At 42.8% G+C, this 19,829-nt stretch overlaps 2 protein-coding genes and 1 non-coding gene across 7 annotated transcripts in view; all 3 read left to right on the top strand.

The window, feature by feature from the left end:
- The window catches only part of LOC121016724 (40S ribosomal protein S2-like), a 35,476-nt gene extending 22,600 nt beyond the window's left edge, over positions 1-12,876 (top strand). Inside the window, exon 2 of the mRNA XM_040454462.1 lies at positions 12,394-12,876. Within this exon, the coding sequence (XP_040310396.1) occupies positions 12,394-12,876 (483 nt within the window). The remainder of the gene's footprint in view (positions 1-12,393) is intronic.
- LOC121016911 (small nucleolar RNA SNORA64/SNORA10 family) lies at positions 12,240-12,366 on the top strand. Its single transcript, XR_005784526.1, has one exon. It is a non-coding gene; the product is annotated as a small nucleolar RNA SNORA64/SNORA10 family (small nucleolar RNA).
- Positions 12,877-15,908: 3,032 nt separating the features above from the next.
- The window catches only part of SLC25A26 (solute carrier family 25 member 26), a 139,767-nt gene continuing 135,846 nt past the window's right edge, over positions 15,909-19,829 (top strand). The window contains exon 1 of one of the 5 annotated variants that reach the window (XM_040454501.1): positions 15,909-16,296. In XM_040454501.1, the coding sequence (XP_040310435.1) occupies positions 16,198-16,296 (99 nt within the window). In that variant the 5' untranslated portion in view covers positions 15,909-16,197. The remainder of the gene's footprint in view (positions 16,297-19,829) is intronic. The other 4 variants (XM_040454498.1, XM_040454499.1, XM_040454497.1 and 1 more) reach the window with 4 other exon arrangements.

The following is a 19,829-nucleotide window of genomic DNA, read 5'->3' as shown; positions in this document are numbered from 1 at the left end:
AAGGCACATCTGGGTTCAGCCCAGGGCCTGATGTTGACATTTCACTCGAAATACTCTCCATGATTCTTTGATGAATGAGAACACAGTGCATACACAACAATTACTCTCATCTCTAAATTCTTGCCCAAAGCAATTGGCATATGTTGTGAATTTCCATGTAAATAAATCCATAGTTAAGACCAAGTTGTAAAAAAAATTACAAACAAGTCTCATTGTTAATTATAGAGTATTCGAAAAGAAGGTAAACACACAATATGGATTTTAGAAATATATTTCTCAACTTAATCTTAAATCTTGATCACAAGTCCTGTCCCAATTTTCTTGTTCACCTAAGCTGTCTTTTCGACTATTTTATTTTATTTTATTTTATTTTATTTTATTAAAAAAATTTTTTTTTTCAACGTTTATTTATTTTTGGGACAGAGAGAGACAGAGCATGAAGGGGGGAGGGGCAGAGAGAGAGGGAGTCACAGAATCGGAAGCAGGCTCCAGGCTCTGAGTCATCAGCCCAGAGCCTGACGCGGGGCTCGAACTCACGGACCGCTAGATCGTGACCTGGCTGAAGTCGGACGCTTAACCGACTGCGCCACCCAGGCGCCCTATTTTATTTTATTTTAAAAAGGTGTATTTATTTATTATGAGAGAGACAGAGACAGCATGAGTGGGTGAGAGGCAGAAGAGGGAGAGAGAGAATCCCAAGCAGGCTCTGAGATGCCAGTGCAGAGCCCTACACCCCTGAAACATGAGGTCATGACCTGAGCCGATACCAAGAGTCAGATGTTTAACCTACTGAGCCACCCAGGCGCCCCAGAGGACTATTTTAGAAGTTGAGTAGGAACAGAGGCAGAAAAGAAGGGCACAATAGATCACCTACTACTGCCATTGATCAGTTGTTCCACGACAGAAGTAGTTCTACCTGGTTTTCATGAACTAAAAATTCATTCTTTGTAGGCGTGAAGTAAGCATACTATGGGTGGTTTGGTTAAGCACAGGATTCTCTGAGCACTTACTGAGGATAACTTACATATCGCATGGGAAAAGAGTATAATTGAAACACTATGGAAACATTACTTCTAAGGGATTTGTTAAAGGTATTCTTAGATTTTTGAGAGTTATTTTAAATCATTCTTTTCCCAGGGGCACCTGGGTGGCTCAGCTGGTTGAGCATCCAACTTCAGCTCAGGTTATGATTTCGTGGTTCGTGCGTTCATGCCCCGCGTCCGGCTCTGTGCTGACATCTCAGAGCCTGGAACCTGCTTCAGATTCTGTGTCTCCCTCTCTCTCTGCCCCTCCCCCACTCATGCTCTGTCTGCCTCTCTCTCAGAATAAATAAACATTAAAAAAATTGTTTTAAATCACTCTTTCCCCAGATTTACTATGACAAAAACCTAGGTTTTTCTTTGATCTTCTCATTTCTGCAAGCAACATATGATGTCATGGATGACCATCATGTCTTTTAAAGTTTTTTTTTAATGTTTATTTTATTTATTTTGAGGGGGGCGGGAAATGAGTAGAGGAGGGGCAGAAAGAGGGAGCTTGAACTCAACAAACGGAGATCATGACCTGAGCAAAAATCAAGAGTCGGGCACTTAACCAACTAAGCCACTGAGGCATCCTGACCGTCACGGCTTTTAAAAGAGAGGTGCTCGTCTGCTGTTGTGAAATGGCCAACCTATTGTCCACAATGACACTACAGAACTAGTTTCTCATCCCCCTGATTGGATTCACCTGTGTTTTTGAGCGAACTCATTTCTTGAGAGGAAATCATGGCAGGCCATTGGTAGTGAACTCTGGGAGAAGCAGGGATCAGGGAAATCAGCATAAAGATTGCTCCATGGGTTCTACATGCTCTCTTCTTGCCAGGAACACATACTCCAAATTGACATCCTTCATTTTCCTACTATCTTCCACGAAGAATAGTTCTCGGGGGCAGGGCAAGAGGAGAAGAGGATCCTGAAGATTTCAATAGCGTTACTAATCCTCTAGCATTGGTCTCCAGGACCGTTTGGTGCCCCCCTTCTCAATGCACATTAGCCTTGTACAGTACTGAAGGTCAGCACTTGGGTCAGTACAGCACTTGGGTCAGACATTTCCTTAACTCCCTTCCCTCATTTCTCTCTCCTTTCTTCCCTTCATTCCAACGTTTGAGCTCAACTGTGTATCTGGCACTGAGTACACAGTTGTGGACTCGATAAACATTGTCCTCATGTCAATGGGTTTTATAATCTCGTGTGGGAGAAAGGTGTTAAGTGAGCACACAAATATAGGATTACAAGTTATGACAAGTGCTGGGGAAAAAGTATGACACTCTGGGAGAAAACTGGTGGGAGCTGGGTGACGTGAAGAGAAGACAGCCTCTAAGGAAACCTCATTAACTGAGCCCTCATTGAAGGTCACATGAGAAGGAGAAATGTAGGCGTGGGGGTTAGGCATGTGCGAAGGCCCTGAGACTGAAGATATGAACAGGATCAACTCATCTGAGGCACCAAAAGCCCTCAGTGTTGCTAAAGCTTCATTAGCAAAGCAAATGGACTGGCAGGCCATGAAGTTGAAGCACTAGCTAGAGGCCAGATCATATAGGCTAAAGGGAAAAATAGAAAATGTCTGCCCAGAAATACAACTTGGAAGAGGAAAAAAGTAAACATTAACAAAGGATGTGGGACTTCATTTGAGCGACACATTACTCTGCAGGTAGTACTGTGTTCTTTTGTAATTATTTAGGGGAACTGTGGCCGTTTTGCAATGTTAGCAGCATTGAACCTGAGAAATGAATGACAAAGGTATAAGCTCCCTTTTTTCAAGATCCTTTGAACTCTAAGCAGGTTCACCTGAGAAAGATCAAAAAGATTGCTGTTTGGCCTGTAGCATTAAGCCTAGAATGTTCCTTTAGGACACATGCTGCTAGCTCCAAAGAATAAAAGGTTGTGCCCTTTTGAACACAGGACTGTTGTTTGTTTGGCAGAAGGTAACAAAGAAAAAGACCACGGTGCCACAGAGCTGTTTGGAAAGCTTGCAATGAGGAAGGTATAAAATGGTAAACTGAGTCGAGATAGGTATGTGAGGAGAGAGTTGGTGAATGGAAATTTGAAACAATAAATATTATTTAAAAAAATTAAAAAAAAATTTTTTTTTCAACGTTTTTATTTTATTTTTGGGACAGAGAGAGACAGAGCATGAACGGGGGAGGGGCAGAGAGAGAGGGAGACACAGAATCGGAAACAGGCTCCAGGCTCCGAGCCATCAGCCCAGAGCCCGACGCGGGGCTCGAACTCACGGACCGCGAGATCCTGACCTGGCTGAAGTCGGGGGCTTAACCGACTGCGCCACCCAGGCACCCCTATTTAAAAAATTTTTTAATGTTTATTTGTTCTTGAGAGAGAGAGAGAGAGAGAGAGAGAGAGCGCGCGCGCACGCGAGTGGGGGAGGGGCAGAGAGAGAGAGGGAGCCACAGAATTCAAAGCAGGCTCCAGGCTCTGCGCTGTCAGCACAGAGCCCTACAGGGGGCTCAAACTCACAAATCGTGATTTCATGACCTGAGTGGAAGTCGGACACTTAACCTACTGACCCACCCAGGTGCCCCAATAGTATTCTTTAAAAATTTCCCAGTGAATGCTCAGGGGCTCTGTGTTGTGTAATGGAGCGATCCCCTCATGGCTGTCTCCCTGTCTCCTTCTATCTAGCAACTCTGACCTATGAGACAAAATGGCATTGAAGGGATAGGGAGAACTTTGGTGATTGGTTGATTAAAAAATGTGGTGCCTCAGGTGTTTTTTTTTTTTTTTTTTTGGTTTTTTTTTTTTTTTTTTGTGAGCCTGAGATGCATTTCACCTTTGAAATGGAATATATTAAAGATATTCTATCTCCTATGAAGAAAAGGTGTCTTGCTTATGGTGGTTATATATACATAACATAAAAATGACCCTTTTAACCATTTTAAGTGAATACTTCACTGGCAGTAAGTACATCCACACAGTTGTGCAACCATCACGGCCATCCATCTCTAGAACTTTTTCATCTTCCCCACCTGAAATTATGTACCCATTAAACACTAACTAACCATCTCCCTCTGCCCCCTCCTGGCTCTTGGCAACCAACAGTCTACTTTCTGTCTATCAATTTGACTATTCTAGGCACCTCCTGTAAGCAGAAGAATGTAGTATTTGTCCTTTTGTAACTGGCTTATTTCATTTAACATAACATCTTCAAGGCCATCTATGCTGTGCCATGTGTCAGAATTTCCTTCCTTTTTAAGGCTAAATAAAATATCATTGTATGTTTACACCACATATTGTTTATCCACAATTGTCGACATTTGGGTTGGAGAAAAAGTGTCTTAATATCAACATGATTTTTTTTTCTTACATTATCTCACTTTTCTTCTTTTCCTTTCTCTGACCTTTCCTTTGCCTTCCCTTCCCTTCCTTTTTCCTTTCCTTTCCTCCCGGTCTCTCTCCTTGACTATAAGGAAGATAGAATGTGACTAAAGGTTATTATCATCGGGAATCTCAAAGACTAGTACAATGACTTCCTTTTTTATTTTATTTTTTAAGTTTATTTATTTATTTTGAGAAACAGAGAGCAGGGGAGGGGCAGAGAAAGGGAGAGAGAGAGAATCCCAAGCAGGCTCCATGCTGTCAGCCCAGAGCCCAATGTGGGGCTCAATCTCATGAACCATGAGACCATGACCTCAACTGAAATCAAGAGACAGATGCTTAACTGACTGAGTCACCTTTTTTTTTTTTTAATTTTTTTTTCCAACTTTTTATTTATTTTTGGGACAGAGAGAGACAGAGCATGAACAGGGGAGGGGCAGAGAGAGAGGGAGACACAGAATCGGAAACAGGCTCCAGGCTCCGAGCCATCAGCCCAGAGCCTGACGCGGGGCTCGAACTCCTGGACCGCGAGATCGTGACCTGGCTGAAGTCGGAGGCTTAACCGACTGCGCCACCCAGGCGCCCCTGAGTCACCTTTTTTTAAAAAAATTATTATTATAGTAGACTTTTTTTTTTAGACGAGTTTAGGTTCATAGGAAAATTGAGCAAAAAGTACAGAGTTCCCATATATTCCCCATACCTCTCCCCAGCCCATCCCCACTGGAGTGGTAAAATTGCTAAAATTGATGAACCTTCACTGAAACATCACGATCATCCCAAATCCATAGTCTATATAGGGTCAATCCCTCTTGTCATTGTATATTCTCTGGGTTTGAAAAAATGTATTATGATTTGCATCCATCATTACATTATCATACTAATTTATTTCACGGCCCTAAAAAACCCTCTGCACTCAGCCCATTCATTCCTCCCTCTTCCTATCCTCTGGTAACCACCGATCTTTTACTGCTCCATAGTTTTGCCTTTTGCAGAATGTCATATAGTAGTTGGAATCATATAGTATGCAGCCTTCTTGGATTGACTTCACTCACTTAATAGTCATTTAAGGTTTCTGCATGTCTTTTCATGGCTTAACAACTCATTTTTTTTTTACTGCTGAATAGTATTCCATTGTCTGGATAGACCACAGGTTATTTATCCGTTCACTTACTAAAGGACATCTTGGTTTTTCCAAGTTTTGGCACTTGTGAATAAAGCTGATGTAAACATTCATGTGCAGGTTTTGTGTGAACACGAGTTTTCAACTAATTTCAGTAAATATGAAGCAGTGTAATTACCAGATCAAATGTTAAGACTATGTTTAGCTTTTTTTTTTTTAATTTTTTTTAATGTCTATTTATTATTGAGAGACTGAGAGACACAGAGAGTGAGCAGGGGAGGGGTAGAGAGAGGGGGAGACGTAGAATCCGAGGCAGGCTCCAGGCTCTGAGCTGTCAGCACAGAGCCCGATGTGGGGCTCGAACTCACAAACTGCGAGATCATGACCTGAGACGAAGTCGGTCGCTCAACCTACTGAGCCACCCAGGTGCCCCAAGACTATGTTTAGCTTTGTAAGAGACGGCCAAACTGTTTTCTGAGGTGGCCATGAATTCCTTTTGGGTTTTGTTGTTTTTCTTTAAGAAACCAGGAGTCCAGGCTCAATTATAATACCTACATCACAGGTGACAGCTTGGATTAAATGGGAAAGTAAGTGGGGAGACAGCCAGTCATCTCATAGGGCCTGATATAAAGTGATTGCAATTTCTTTTACTCATGCAGAGCTGTCCAGGTGAACTGGACAGGGGGTTATGGAGTCAGCAGGAGGTTTATATGACTGGTTCAGCCATTCATTAGCCAAGATATAATTTTGAAGATGTTTTGCAGAGATAAAGGAGAGGAAGGTAGAGGAGGGGTGTTATTTTTTTTTTTAATTTTTTTAACGTTTATTTATTTTTAAGACAGAGAGAGACAGAGCATGAATGGGGGAGGGTCAGAGAGAGGGAGACACAGAATCTGAAACAGGCTCCAGGCTCTGAGCTGTCAGCACAGAGCCTGATGCGGGGCTCAAACTCACGGACCGCGAGATCATGACCTGAGCCGAAGTCAGCTGCTTAACCGACTGAGCCACCCAGGCGCCCCGAGGAGGGGTGTTTTTGAAGGTAATGGTTTGCTTCAAAGATAAATGAGAAATTAAAAGGCAAGCTTCATAAACTAGCATGTTGTAAGAATCATGGAACTTTGATAAAAAAAAAATGAAACTGGTAGGGTAAGATATTTATATGAGAAAAAGGGGATTATGGACACCCAGTAGGTGCTTATTTAGCACTTGCTGATTGAATTAATTTGAGGAATAATAAAGTTGTGCTTATTATGTGGTTTAATGGTGACATTTCTCTTTAAGTTTCCTATAATGGGAAGATCATGAACCCCATTTATGTTTTCCCATTATCCTCTACTGTAAAGCAAAAAACAGCTCAATTTGCCCTTGAATATAACAATAGTGAGTGGCTGAGAAAAATCATTTGCTGTCCCCATCTGTGTCCCAAGGGTGACCTGTAACTATTTGTTGCCACTTCAACAGAGGGGAGTGATTACACCAAGGGCACTTCTGTATTATATTTCAGTGTGACAGGCTTGCCAAACTGATGGGCAGTAAATGCACAAGGCATAAGGTTTGAAGATAATTTCCACGTCTGATAGGGTGGAGCTCTTTGTCAGAGAATGCAAAAATTAGCTGAACAAATTTCATCCTGATTATTTTTGTACATATCTTGGAAACCTAGCTATAGCTTCCCGTTGGGTCAAATATGGAACAAAATCCAATTATGACAGATAATTTATTCACTCTTTCTAAAGTCTAGACAGGTTTATATCAACTTGCTCATGGAAAAAGGTAAAGAAATTAAGCAATGTCAAGTGAGGGGCTGTCACAGCTAGAGACAGGTTAGCAACAAGAGATTCAAATGATGATAGCAGTCACAGCAGTAGTAATTATTCATTAGACATGAACAGTAATGCAAAGAGAAAACAGAAAGATCATTTTTAATGTACCCAAAGATAATCAACGATCATGCAGATTTTTTCATGTGCATTTGCAAATTATATTTTGCCTCTAAGATTGCCGCCAATGATTCCTCCTGCCTCTGTTCATTTCCTTGTGTAATCCCCTCCCCCTGAGTGTGGGCTGGTAAAGTTTACGGGATGTCAACTCAGAGGTCAGATGACCAAGTTTGCGGCTTCTGGCCTGGGTGTTCTCTTTCAGTCTTGCTTGCTTGCTCCCTCTGATGAGAGCCAGGGGCCATGTTGCAAGCTCCTATATGGAAACACAAATGTGGCAAGGAACTGAGGAAGGCCTCCAGTCGGTAGACAGTGAAGACTTGAGCCCTTCAATCCCATATCCTGCAGGGAACTGGCTCCTGCCAACACCCACGTGAGTGAGCTTGGAAGTGGATCCTCCCCCACTTGAGCCATCGGATGGAATTGCAGCCCTGGTGGCAGAATGACAGCAGTCTCATGAGAGACTTTGAGCCAGACTATGTATAGCTGGGTAATATTCAGATATTGGACCCAAAGAAATTCTGAGATCGTAAATGTTTGTTGTTTTAAGCCGCCAAGGGTTGGGGTAGTTTGTTATGTAGCAACAGATAATTAATACATGTAAGTTTACAAAAATTGGATTGGGGCACCTAGGTGGCTCAGTTGATTAAGCATCTGATTCTTGCTTTTGGCTCAGGTCATGATCTCATAGTTTGAGAGTTTGAGCCCCACATTAGGCTCTCTGCTGCCAACACAGAGTCTGCTTCGGATCCTCTGCCACCCCCTCCCTCTGCTCCTCTCCCACATATGTGTGTGCGAGTGTGCACACATGTTCTCTCTCTCTCCTTCTCTCTCTCTCAAAAATAAGCAGGAAAAAAATTGGATCACATTGTCTTTCATCAGCCAGAGTTTTATCAGCAAAAAGAGGGCACCCAATTGGGATTTTTGAGCAGAACTGTGCACCATGTTAAGAATATCAGTTAGGTGTGAAAGAAGCAGCCAGGGCTTATAACATTATGAAAAATCCATTATCATCCATAGACCTGAAGAAGGAAGGGAAGGAAACTGTGTTAGAAGAGGCCAAAAAAAGGGGAGCCACAGAGGGAAAGTTGTCTTACAGGAGATTTGTCCAGGGACACACCACCTGTCAGAGTTGGGTCAAGGCAGGGAGCAAGCAGAGAAGAAATACCCTGGCATCGTTCTTTTGCCATCCTCAGATTGCCCATGACTGTTACTGGCCAAACCCAGCTGGAAACCACAGGGCAGTTCCTAGGGGTCAGCGCCCTAGGACAGAAGACAAGGCAGAGAAGGCAGAGAATAGATCTGCTGAGGCATAAAGAGAAAAACCAGCGTATGCCCATGGTCTGGGGCAATTATTTTTATGTTTATCATCTTTCTGTATCATTAACAATTCATCTCCATTATGGTTTTATTTAAATTTTTTTTCTTTTTAATGTTTATTTATTTTTGAGAGAGAGAGAGACAGAGCACAAGCAGGGGAGGAGCACAGAGTGAGGGAGACACAGAATCCAAAGCAGGCTCCAGGCTCTGAGCTGTCAGCACAGAGCCTGACATGGGGCTTGAACTCACAAACTATGAGATCATGACCTGAGCTGAACTCAGACGCCCAACCCACTGAGCCACCCTGGTGCCCCTACGTCATGCTTTTAAATAGCTACACATGGGACCTATTACAAATTATCTCAGCCACATACGGATGAACATTTTTAGATGTATAAAAAAATTCTCCTTTTGCTATGGTAAGCAGCGAAGTGAATATATATCCTTATAGTTCTATTTCCATGGATTAAAAAAAAAGTTCCTTCGAGCACAATGCAAGAAGTAGAAATAATTAAGGACAAAGAACATTTTTAAAAGGATTTTGATACATCTTGCCATATTACTCACCAGAAAATCTACTATACTCTCCCTCTGGGGAAAAAATCTTTGCCTATTTGATAAGATTTTAAAAATAGGCTTTATTGGGCAGTCTGGTTGTTTTAGTAGGTAGAACATGTGACTCTTGATCTCAGGGTTGTAAGTTCAAGCCCCACGTTGGCTGTAAAGACTACTTAAAAAAAAATCTTGGGGCACCTGGGTGGCTCAGTCGACTAAACTTCGAATTCTTGATTTTGGCTCAGGTCATGATCTCATGGTTCATGGGATCGAGCCCTGAGTCAGGCTCTGCGCTGATGGCATGGAGCCTGCTTGGGAGTCTCTCTCCCTCTCTCTCTCTCCTCCTCCCATGCTTTTGCTCTCTCTCTCTCTCTCTCTCAAAATAAATAAATAAACATTAAAAGAATAAAATAAATCTTTACCCGAAAAATGCTTTATTGTTTTTTAATTTTCATTTTGGTACTACCAGTAAATTTAAAATACTTTCCACATGTTCATTAGCCACTTGTATTTCTTCCTTTATGAACTTTGCCCATTTTTTCCATTTGTATTAGTCTTTCTCTTATTGATTTATAGGAGGTATTTAATGTTAAGGATTCATTGTTGTCATATATACTGTAAATATTTTCCTTAGTATAAAAAAAAGTCATGCAGAGAACCTGTTTCTTTACCTAAATAATATTAAATATTAAATATTTAATTTAATAATATTAAAGTGTTTACCTTTTTAAAACATATCTCAATAGTTTAATTATGTCAAGTAAAAGTTTTAAGCCATTTGGAACAGTATTTGGAGGTAAAGCATGAAGCAAAGATGAAAAATTATTTTCTTCTAAATGCGTGCTTGACTGTCCCCGCACCGTTTATTGAGAGGACCATCTTTTTTTTTTTCTCACTGATTTGAAATGGAAAGACAAAGCCACATGGCAAGTATACTCTTTTTTTTTTTCAATATATGAAATTTATTGTCAAGTCGGTTTCCATACAACACCCAGTAGTATACTCTTGATTCTACTGCTTAAAGGAAAACAGGCTTTTAAAATGAGCCTTTTTGCATTTTTCATTGGACTTCCTTTCCATTACATATATTTGCTATCCTTTGCAGATGTGTTAAAATACCTCCATGGATACTTTTACTGAACGTGATTCTATGACCTCATTTAAAAAAAAATTTTTTTTTTAATGTTTATTTATTTTTGAGACAGAGAGACAGAGCATGAACGGGGGAGGGTCAGAGAGAGGGAGACACAGAACCTGAAACAGGCTCCAGGCTCTGAGCTGTGAGCACAGAGCTCGACGCGGGGCTCGAACTCACGGACCGCAAGATCATGAGCTGAGCTGAAGTCGGCCGCTTAACCGACTGAGCCACCCAGGTGCCCCTGACCTCATTTTTTAATAAAGATCCGCAACAGTGGCCTGGAGATTGGGCCTAGTGCTGCCTGAACATTATGTCCTTCGTCTCCCAAGTTAGGCCTAATGTGTTTTTTGAGGTATGTTTTTTGACTTACTGCAAATTCTTATAAATGCTATTGAGATTTGAGAACTTGTTTAAAAGTAAACTTGTCTTATGGTGGTAGATTTAATTAAAGAAGACAGTGTTATCATGTAATTTCTCATGCTTAATGCAAATCAGCGCTTACCTAATTTCCAGTGTCTCTTCACATTGAAGATTTGAGGACATATCATATCTGCAGGGTGGTGACAATGATGATGCATTGAAATACTCCATTTAAAAGGTATGTTCAAGGGGTGACAGATCTTTCTTTCTTTTTTTTAAATTTAATTTTAAAGAGAGAGCACCCATGTGCTTGCATGTGAGCAGGTAGGGGCAGAAGGAGAGGGAGAATAATTTCAAGTGGGCTCCATGCCCAGTGCAGGGCCCATGACCCTGGGATCATGACCCAAGATAAAATCAAGGGTCAGATGTTCTATCAACTGAGCTACCTGGGCACTCTGGTGACATATTTTTCTGCTAGCATTTTATGAAAAGGAGGTCCCGGGTCATGTTGTAAGATCCGTGTCTCCAAGAGGGCTTCTAGTGGCATCATGAAATACTTGGCGAAGCTTTTACCTTTGTACAAAAGGAGAGAATGTCACATTTCTTCTTGATTCTAGAAGGCATCCAATGCATTGTATTACCTTCCAAGTTACCAGAAAGTGGCATCAACATAATTTCTTCCTACATAGTTGAAGACAGTCATCACATTGAAGAGGAAAAGAGTTTCTCCTTAATTTTAAAACCAAAGAAGTACTGTCTCAAAATTAAGATCAACAGTCTGGGTTAAATTCTTTCTTAGGGGAAGAGTTGCATCTAAGACTTCCAAAATCATTAGTAACTGGAAAGAACATCTGTTTTCTCTTAGGGAGGTACGATAGCGTGTATCACAAAGTGCATGTGCACCTCAATAATTTATCAATCTCTCATTCATAACATTCAGACTCTATAACATCAATGGGAAAATACTGAATAAATTTAATTTTTTCTACAAGCCAGGCAGTGGACTCAGTCCTTTCCATGAATCTATTATTAAAAAATCTCCAACCAGGTAGACAAATATGTTCTTTTAGTCAATGTTATTGAGGTATAACCTACATACAGTAAAACGCATCCATTTAACTCATGTAATTAAAAACAATAAATTGTGCAATTCAATACATTTTTGTAAATGTATTCCATATATAAAACATATACCCAAGCAGTGGCCACCACAATAATGATACAGAATATCTCTTTCAACAAAAAGTACTCTTTGGTGTCTCCTTTGGAACCCGTTCCTTGCCTCCACTCCAGGGCCTTGAAACCTCTAGTCTGTTTTGTTGCTATAATTTTATCTCTTCTGGAATTTCATATAAGTGTGATGGACACATGTTTTCATTTCTCTTGTGTAAATACCTAAGAGGCACATTGGAAAGCTAGGGGGTGGGGGATAAAAAGCACTTGGGGAGGTAGAAAATTATAGGTGGAAATTAAAAAAAAAAATGGGAAGAGAGAGAAAGGATCTCCTCAGGACCTCAGACTGGCCTCACAGAAGCCACTCTTTCCTGGAGTCATGCAACAGGTCCTGGGTGGGTTACTGCTGCCGTGCAGGTCAGGGGACCATCAACCTTCTCGGGCTGTTTGCAGGCATTTGCTGCCATCGGAGATTACAATGAACATATCAGTCTGGATGTTAACTGCTCTAAGGAGGTAGCCACTGCCATCCATGGGGCCATCATCCTGGCCATGTTTTCTGTTGTCCCCGTGTGGCGAGGCTCCTGGGGGAACAAGACTGGCAAGCCCCACACTGTCCCATGCAAGGTGACCGGCCGCTGTGGCTCTGTGCTAGTTCCCCTCATCCTCATCCCCAGAGGCCCTGGCATTACCTCAGCCCCTATGCCCAAGAAGCTGATGCTGATGGCTGGCATTGAAGACTGCTACACCTCAGCCAGGAGCTGCATTGCCACGCTGGGCAACTTCACCGTGGTCACTTTTGGTGCCATTCCCAAGACCTACATCTATCTCCCTCCCACCTCTGGAAAGAGACTGAGTTCAACAAGTCTCTCTATCAGGAATCCACCGACCGTCTTGTAAAGATCCACACCCCGGTCTCCACGCAGGGGTACGGCCACCACCTAGTTTTATACAAGAAAAATGAAGTGAATTAGAGCTTGTGGGGAAAAAAAATGCAACAAAAACATATACAAAACAATAAGAGGGGCATTGGTTTCTGTAGTGGTCGTACCATATTACATTCCTAGCATGTATGAGATGCTCTTCATTCTTGCCACAATACTTGGCCTTTTGGGGCTTTCTGATTGTTGTCACTGTAGTGAGTAGGTCTCTGGATCTCAGTAGAATCTTCACTTTCATGTCTCTGATGCGGTATTCAGCTTCCATCGTGACACTCCATGATTCTCACCTGCTGGTATTCATTCATGTCTCTGTTTAGTACAATCCCATAAAAAGTAGGGATGGCCTGTGGTAACAAATAGCTATTGCAGGGGCATCTGGGTGGCTCAGTCGGTTAAGTGTCTGACTTCAGCTCAGGTCGTGATCTTGCAGTTTGTGAGTTCGAGCCCTGCTTTGTTCTCTGTGCTGACAGCTTGAGCTTGGAGCCTGCTTTGGTTTCTGTGTCTCCCACTCTCTGCCTCTCTCTCTCTCTCAAAAATAAACATTAAAACACACAGACACATACACACACACAAATAGGCTATTGCAGGTATGACCACTGAGTGACTTCTCTGATCATGGAAAACATTTTAGTTTCTTTGTTGTTCTCCCTTAGATCACTCACTCTGGGGAAAACCAGCTGCATATTATCACGACACTCAAGCAACCCTATGGAGAAGTTTGTGTCACAAGGAACTGGGCCACTTGCCAAAAGCTGGCACTAATTTGCCAGTCATGGGAGTGAGCCATTTTGTAAGTGGATCCTCCAGTTCCAGTCAAAGCTTCAGCTATATCCCCAGCTGATAACTTGACTGTAGACCCATGAGGGACACCCTAAGACCAAACCCCTCAGCTGAGGCATTCTTGGATACCTGTCCTACAGAAATTGCGTGAGGTAAAAAAGGTTTACTGTTCTAAGTTTTGGGATAGTTTGTTACTCACCAATAGACAACCAGTACAGATTTTGGTACCTAAAAAAAAATTTTTTTAGACGTTTATTTATTATTAAGAGACAGAGACAGAACATGAGTATGGGAGGGGCAGAGGGAGGAGGAGACACAGAATCTGAAGCAGGCTCCAGGCTCTGAGCTGCCAGCACAGAGCCTGACACGGGAATCGCACTTGTGAACCTCCAGATCATGACGTGAGCTGAAGTCAGAAGCTTAACCGATTGAGCCACCCAGGCGCCCCTTTAAAAAAAAAATTTTTTTTTTAAATGAGGTTTTGGTACTTAAAAATGGGCTGCTGCTGTATCAAACATTCAAACTCTAGGAGTGGCTTTGTCACCAGGCAGTAGATTAAAAAATGGAAGGACTTTGGGGCGCCTGGGTGGCGCAGTCGGTTGAGCGTCCGACTTCAGCCAGGTCACGATCTCGCGTTCCGTGAGTTCGAGCCCCGCGTCGGGCTCTGGGCTGATGGCTCAGAGCCTAGAGCCTGTTTCCGATTCTGTGTCTCCCTCTCTCTCTGCCCCTCGCCCGTTCATGCTCTGTCTCTCTGTCCCAAAAATAAATAAACGTTGAAAAAAAATTTTTTTTTTTAAATAAAAAAAAAAAAATGGAAGGACTTTGAGGACAGCATTAGTGGAAGCCTACTGATCAAACCTTGATGGCCTTGGAGGAGTCTGCCAGCAAGGGCTTATGGGTAAATGTGGTTGGCATAATTCTAAGATGGTTCTAAACACTCCTGCCCTGTTAATTCATACGTTTTGTACAATCACATCCCTTGAGTGTGATTAGAACCTGCTAGCGTGATGAAATATAACTTCCGTGATTATGTTGCAAAAAAAGATTTTGCATATGTAATTAAGGTCCCTAAGCATTTGAATTAATCAAAAGAGAGATTATGGAGGGCAGGGGTGGGTAGGGCTGACCTCATCGTATAAGCCCTTAAACAACAGCATAAGAGGACCTCCTGCTGGCCCCGGGCGGGGACGGGGGGTAGGGGGGGCCCCCCCCACGGGGGGGGCGAGGGGTAGTGAACCAGCATATTTTGAGATGGCCTATGGATTGTGACATGTGGCAAACAGGAGAGGACCAATGTTCTGCAGGCAGCATAGGGAAAGGTATTGGTAGAGGGAACAACACGGGTAAGATGGGAGAGCTTGAAAGTGTATAGTCTGTGAGTAGCCTAGCCGGTGGGAAGAGTGACAGAAGACACCATCTGGGAGGTGAGTACCATGATAAGGAGCTGGACTATTTCACATGCGCAGCAAAAGAGAGTAATTTAAATCAGGAAAGTGATGTAACCATCATCTTTAGAGAATACTTCCCGTGCACCAAGAACTAAGTTGAAAACGTGCATGCGTTACCTCACTGAATCTGTAATAGTACCAAAAGAAGTTACTCTCAGTATCCCAAGTTCACAAGGGAGGAAACTCCATCTTGGAGAAGTTATGCGCAAACCTAGTAGGCAAAGCTTGGAATTTGAAACCTTAAAGGTATGCTGGGTAATTATTTCTAGATCACACATCTAGATGAGAATAAAGAATGGTATGAACATCGATTAAAGAAAGGCAGACGAGGAGCCTGCTAAGGCTACTGCAAAGGTTTTGAGGGGAGATGCGCACTAAGAAAAATTTCAAGCCTGGCTCTGCTATGTTCCCTGTAGCTTTTGGTTGGGACTTCTGGATGTGCGCACTCGTACCACAGCGAACAGGATGAGCAATTCTGCGAATAGATAATTTAAAAAGTAAATACTATTAGATGCAGTAACTGTAAGAGGTGGAGGATGCTAATTTTTACCTGGAGTAAGGAACCTTTTAAAGCCTTTTTCTGTATCTTTAATAATCGTCTGATATTGAGTCTGTTTTATACAAATTCAGACAAAATTGGTTCAAACTGAGCTAAGTGAAAAATTAAAAAGAACTGGAAACTAAAAGCCTCGTCCCTTAAGCTAGTGCCGCCCCTTCATTGCCCCGCCTTCCACCAAGCCGCGCCTCTTTGGGGCTAACACTAGCTTTCCCCAGCCTTCACCCGGCGACTCTCAGTTCCAGGATCCCGCCCAGCTTCATTTGCTCGCGAGAGTTTCTTCATCTAGCCGAATCACAAGGCTGCTGCAGGAAACGGAAGCAGAGAAGAGTCGCGAGACTTGGCTAGACCGCATGCCTCCCCAGACCCCTCCCCTCCCTCCAGGCGCACCTTCTGGCCCAGCTTTCTCGGTTGCACGTGTAGTTGTTTTGGCTCAATCTCACGTGGCCGCGGAAGTGCCGGCGCTGCAAGTCCGCCCCCAAGATGGCGGCACCCAATGAATGGGGTCGCGATCCGCTTCTGCTCAGTCTCGAAGTATAGCCTTTGCGGTGTCTGCGGGGCCATGGAGCGGCCTGGGTTCATGGCTTCGCTGGTGGTGAGTGCTGGACGGTAGGGTGGGGCTCTCGGGGTGCCAGAGTCGCGCAGTGGAGCCCGTAGTAGTTTTTGTCCCCTGGCACTTCCGGTTTCGCGCGTTGACCCGTCTTCAGGTCAGTGGTCATCTGGCAGGTCCCGGAGGGAACGCCGGTTTCCTGGGCCACCGCCGGGCCTCGTGTCAAGGCTGTGCCTTTCCTACCTGGAAAACAGAAGGACACGGGGGTGGGGTGCTTGACAGTTTTCCTCAAAATGGAAAGAAAAAAAAAAAGTTGAAATTATATAGTGTGACCACATTCTGGAGAACTTGGGAATTAAGTATATGTAACAACAATTCGCCCCCCCCCCCCCGCCAAAAAAAAATACCCACAAGGAAACAAAAACGCTTGCATCGCTCAGATTCTTCTTGTCCAGGACTATGTTTTTTATTTAGTTGTATTTGTTTTCACTCTCATAAAATGACCTGTTCATTCAATATGTAATTAATCTGTTTATTTAAAGTGTTCTTGTAGGCTTTGGGTATATTGATAAGTGTAAATAATTACGGAGCCAATAAGATAGTAGTGTGTAGAAACCTACCAGAATTAACAGGTTTGAACATCAAAAACAACCCAAGAACCAAAACGTCTGTAATATTTTGAAGTCTCTGTTACGGCAGGTCCAGTAGGGATACCGGATACAGCAGTGAACAAGACAGATTGGCTGCTTGTGTGTGTTTTCATTGTGGAAGAGTAGGAAGAAACAGTAAAAAACAAAAAACAAACACAAAACACAACCTTTGAAAAAGCTTCCACTGGGGTAATGGAGGCTCAGTAGAATTTCATTTAATTATTGTTTGTTGTTGCAGGTGTTAGGGATAATATGGTGAACAAGACAGACCTCACGTGGGTCAGGTGGTGGAGACAGAATAGTAAAATGACTGTTAGGAAAAACGGCAATGATCTGAGGGCTGGTTTCATAGGGTTATGGAGGATGTGCAAGGGAGTGCCTTAGCCTCACTTGTGGGATCATGTTTTAAATCTAAGTCTATTGAGACTTGTGTAAACTAGGTTTTAAGGATACAAAGAAATACACCATTTTGAAGTTTTCCACTCTAGTGAGATAAAAGTAGTAGCTTTGACAATTAAGATTCCTTTGCTGGGAACTGGGGTAAGCTCTTTACATACATTGATTTTTCAAGTTCTGACAATCAGTTAAGTCTTTTTTATTTATTTTTATTTTTAAAAATTATTTTTAATTTTATTTTTTTTAATTTACACCCAAATTAGCATATAGTGCAACATTGATTTCAGGAGTAGATTCCTTAATGCCCCTTACCCATTTAGCCCATCCCCCTCCCACACCCCCTCCAGTAACCCTTAGTTTGTTCTCCATATTTATGAGTCTCTTATGTTTTGTCCCCCTCCCTGTTTTTATATTATTTTTGTTTCCCTTCCCTTATGTTCATCTGTTTTGTCTCTTAAAGTCCTCATAGGAGTGAAGTCATATGATATTTGTCTTTCTCTGAGTGACTAATTTCAGTTAGCATAATACTCTCCAGTCCCATCCACTTAGTTGCAAATGGCAAGGTTTCATTCTTTTTGATTGCCAAGTAATACTCCATTGTCTATATATACCACATCTTCTTTATCCATTCATCCATTGATGGACATGTGGGCTCTTTCCATACTTTGGCTATTGTTGGTAACACTGCTGTAAACATTGGGGTGCACGTGTCCCTTCTAAACAGCACACCTGTATCCCTTGGATAATACCTAGTAGTGCCATTGCTGGGTTGTAGGGTAGTTCTATGTTTAGCTTTTTGAGGAACCTCCATACTGTTTTCCAGAGTGCCTGCACCAGGTTGCATTCCCATGACAATCAGTTAAGTCTCATCTTAGTTTTCCAAATGAGGAACTGAGGTACAGAGAGGTTAGGTAACTTCTCCAGAGTCACACAAGTGATATCTGTTTCATGTGTGTAAGTGTCAGAGCTCAGATTCCAACCAGGCAGCGTAACATGGGATTTCATGCTCATAAACACTCCTTGATACTCTCCCTGAAGTCAGCAGCAGTAGCTAGCCATTGCTAAAAACAGGTGAGTGCCAGAGTTAACAAATGAATGGTAGTTTTGAAATTTATTAAAATAGGATACAAAGGCCAAAAGATACTTTTTTTTTCACCGCAGTTACAGAAGGCATAATTAGGATCAATAAGTAGAAGTTTCGAGGAGGTTAGATTTCATTCCAGCTAAAGAGGAATGATTTTATTAAGCACACACAGTTTATCGGCCATGTGTTCTGTCCACCAGGCACTCTGGACACTAGCCCTTGGAGGTATGGTGGTGAACCAACCAAACTCATAAGTACCGTTTAAAAAATGAACTGAGGTGGGCTGGAGATAGAACAATATTGGAGAACCTTCTTGAGATTCTTGGAATGACCAAGAAAGCCCCCGAGGAGGTAACATCAAGCTAAGACATGAAAGGTAGGAAAGGGAAAGACACTTGCAGGAGCAGAGGAGAAAATTGAAAGGGAGCAGTGTGAACGAAAACCCTCAGGTGGAAGGAATTGAGGATGGTAAAGTGGTGGCTAAGGCCTAGTGGGTAAGGGTAGTGTGGCAGGGGGTCGTGTACCAGAGGTGAGTCTTTGTGGGCCATGGAAAGGAATTTGGATTTTTCTTTTCTTTTTTTTTTTTTTTTAATTTTTTTTCCCCAACGTTTATTTATTTATTTTTGGGACAGAGAGAGACAGAGCATGAACGGGGGAGGGGCAGAGAGAGAGGGAGACACAGAATCTGAAACAGGGTCCAGGCTCCGAGCCATCAGCCCAGAGCCTGACGCGGGGCTCAAACTCACGGACCGCGAGATCATGACCTGGCTGAAGTCGGACGCTTAACCGACTGCGCCACCCAGGCGCCCCTCTTTTCTTTTTTTTAAATGTTTATTTATTTTGAGAGAAAGAGCACGAGCATGAGAGAGGCAGAAAGAGAGGGAGAGAGAGGATCCCATGCTGGCTCTGAGTCATGGGCTGGGAGTCCACTGTGGGGCTCAAACTCTGGAACCATGAGCTCAAATCAAGAGTCAGATGCTTAACTGTCTGAGCCACCCAGGTGCCCCAGGACTTTGGATTTCATTTGAAGCATAATGGAAGTCATTAGAAAGTTCTATTATCAAAGTAGTTCAGCAGTGGAATGGCCTCCGGGGGGCCCCCCCCCCCTGCTCAGGTTGGGAGTATCTTTGAGGTAGGCTAGGTGCTCCTGGGGGAGTTGTGTTTTGCTTGTCGCTGTGCTGCCAGGGCCTGGCATTTTGTAGGTACTCCGTCTTATTTACTGAAAGAATGAATGAGAGATAGGTGTAAATGATTGCCGGTCTTGAAGCTCAGGTTCTAAGTATTGAATGAGAGAATGTTAGATACGCAGTACAGAGCCTGACATGTAGCAGTCATTTAAATACTTGCTTCCTAAAGCTTCACGAGGAGGATTGAAGGGTCGTAGAGTAGAAGGGAAGAGCCCCTGGGATGTTAGTGTTCATTTGGAGCAGAGTAGGCTGTTGAGAAGG

Source organism: Herpailurus yagouaroundi, unplaced genomic scaffold (assembly GCF_014898765.1).
Source record: "Herpailurus yagouaroundi ecotype Mexico unplaced genomic scaffold, PumYag 213, whole genome shotgun sequence".
In the NCBI taxonomy this organism is placed as follows: Eukaryota; Metazoa; Chordata; class Mammalia; order Carnivora; family Felidae; genus Herpailurus; species Herpailurus yagouaroundi.
This window is presented reverse-complemented; position numbering and strand designations above follow the sequence as displayed.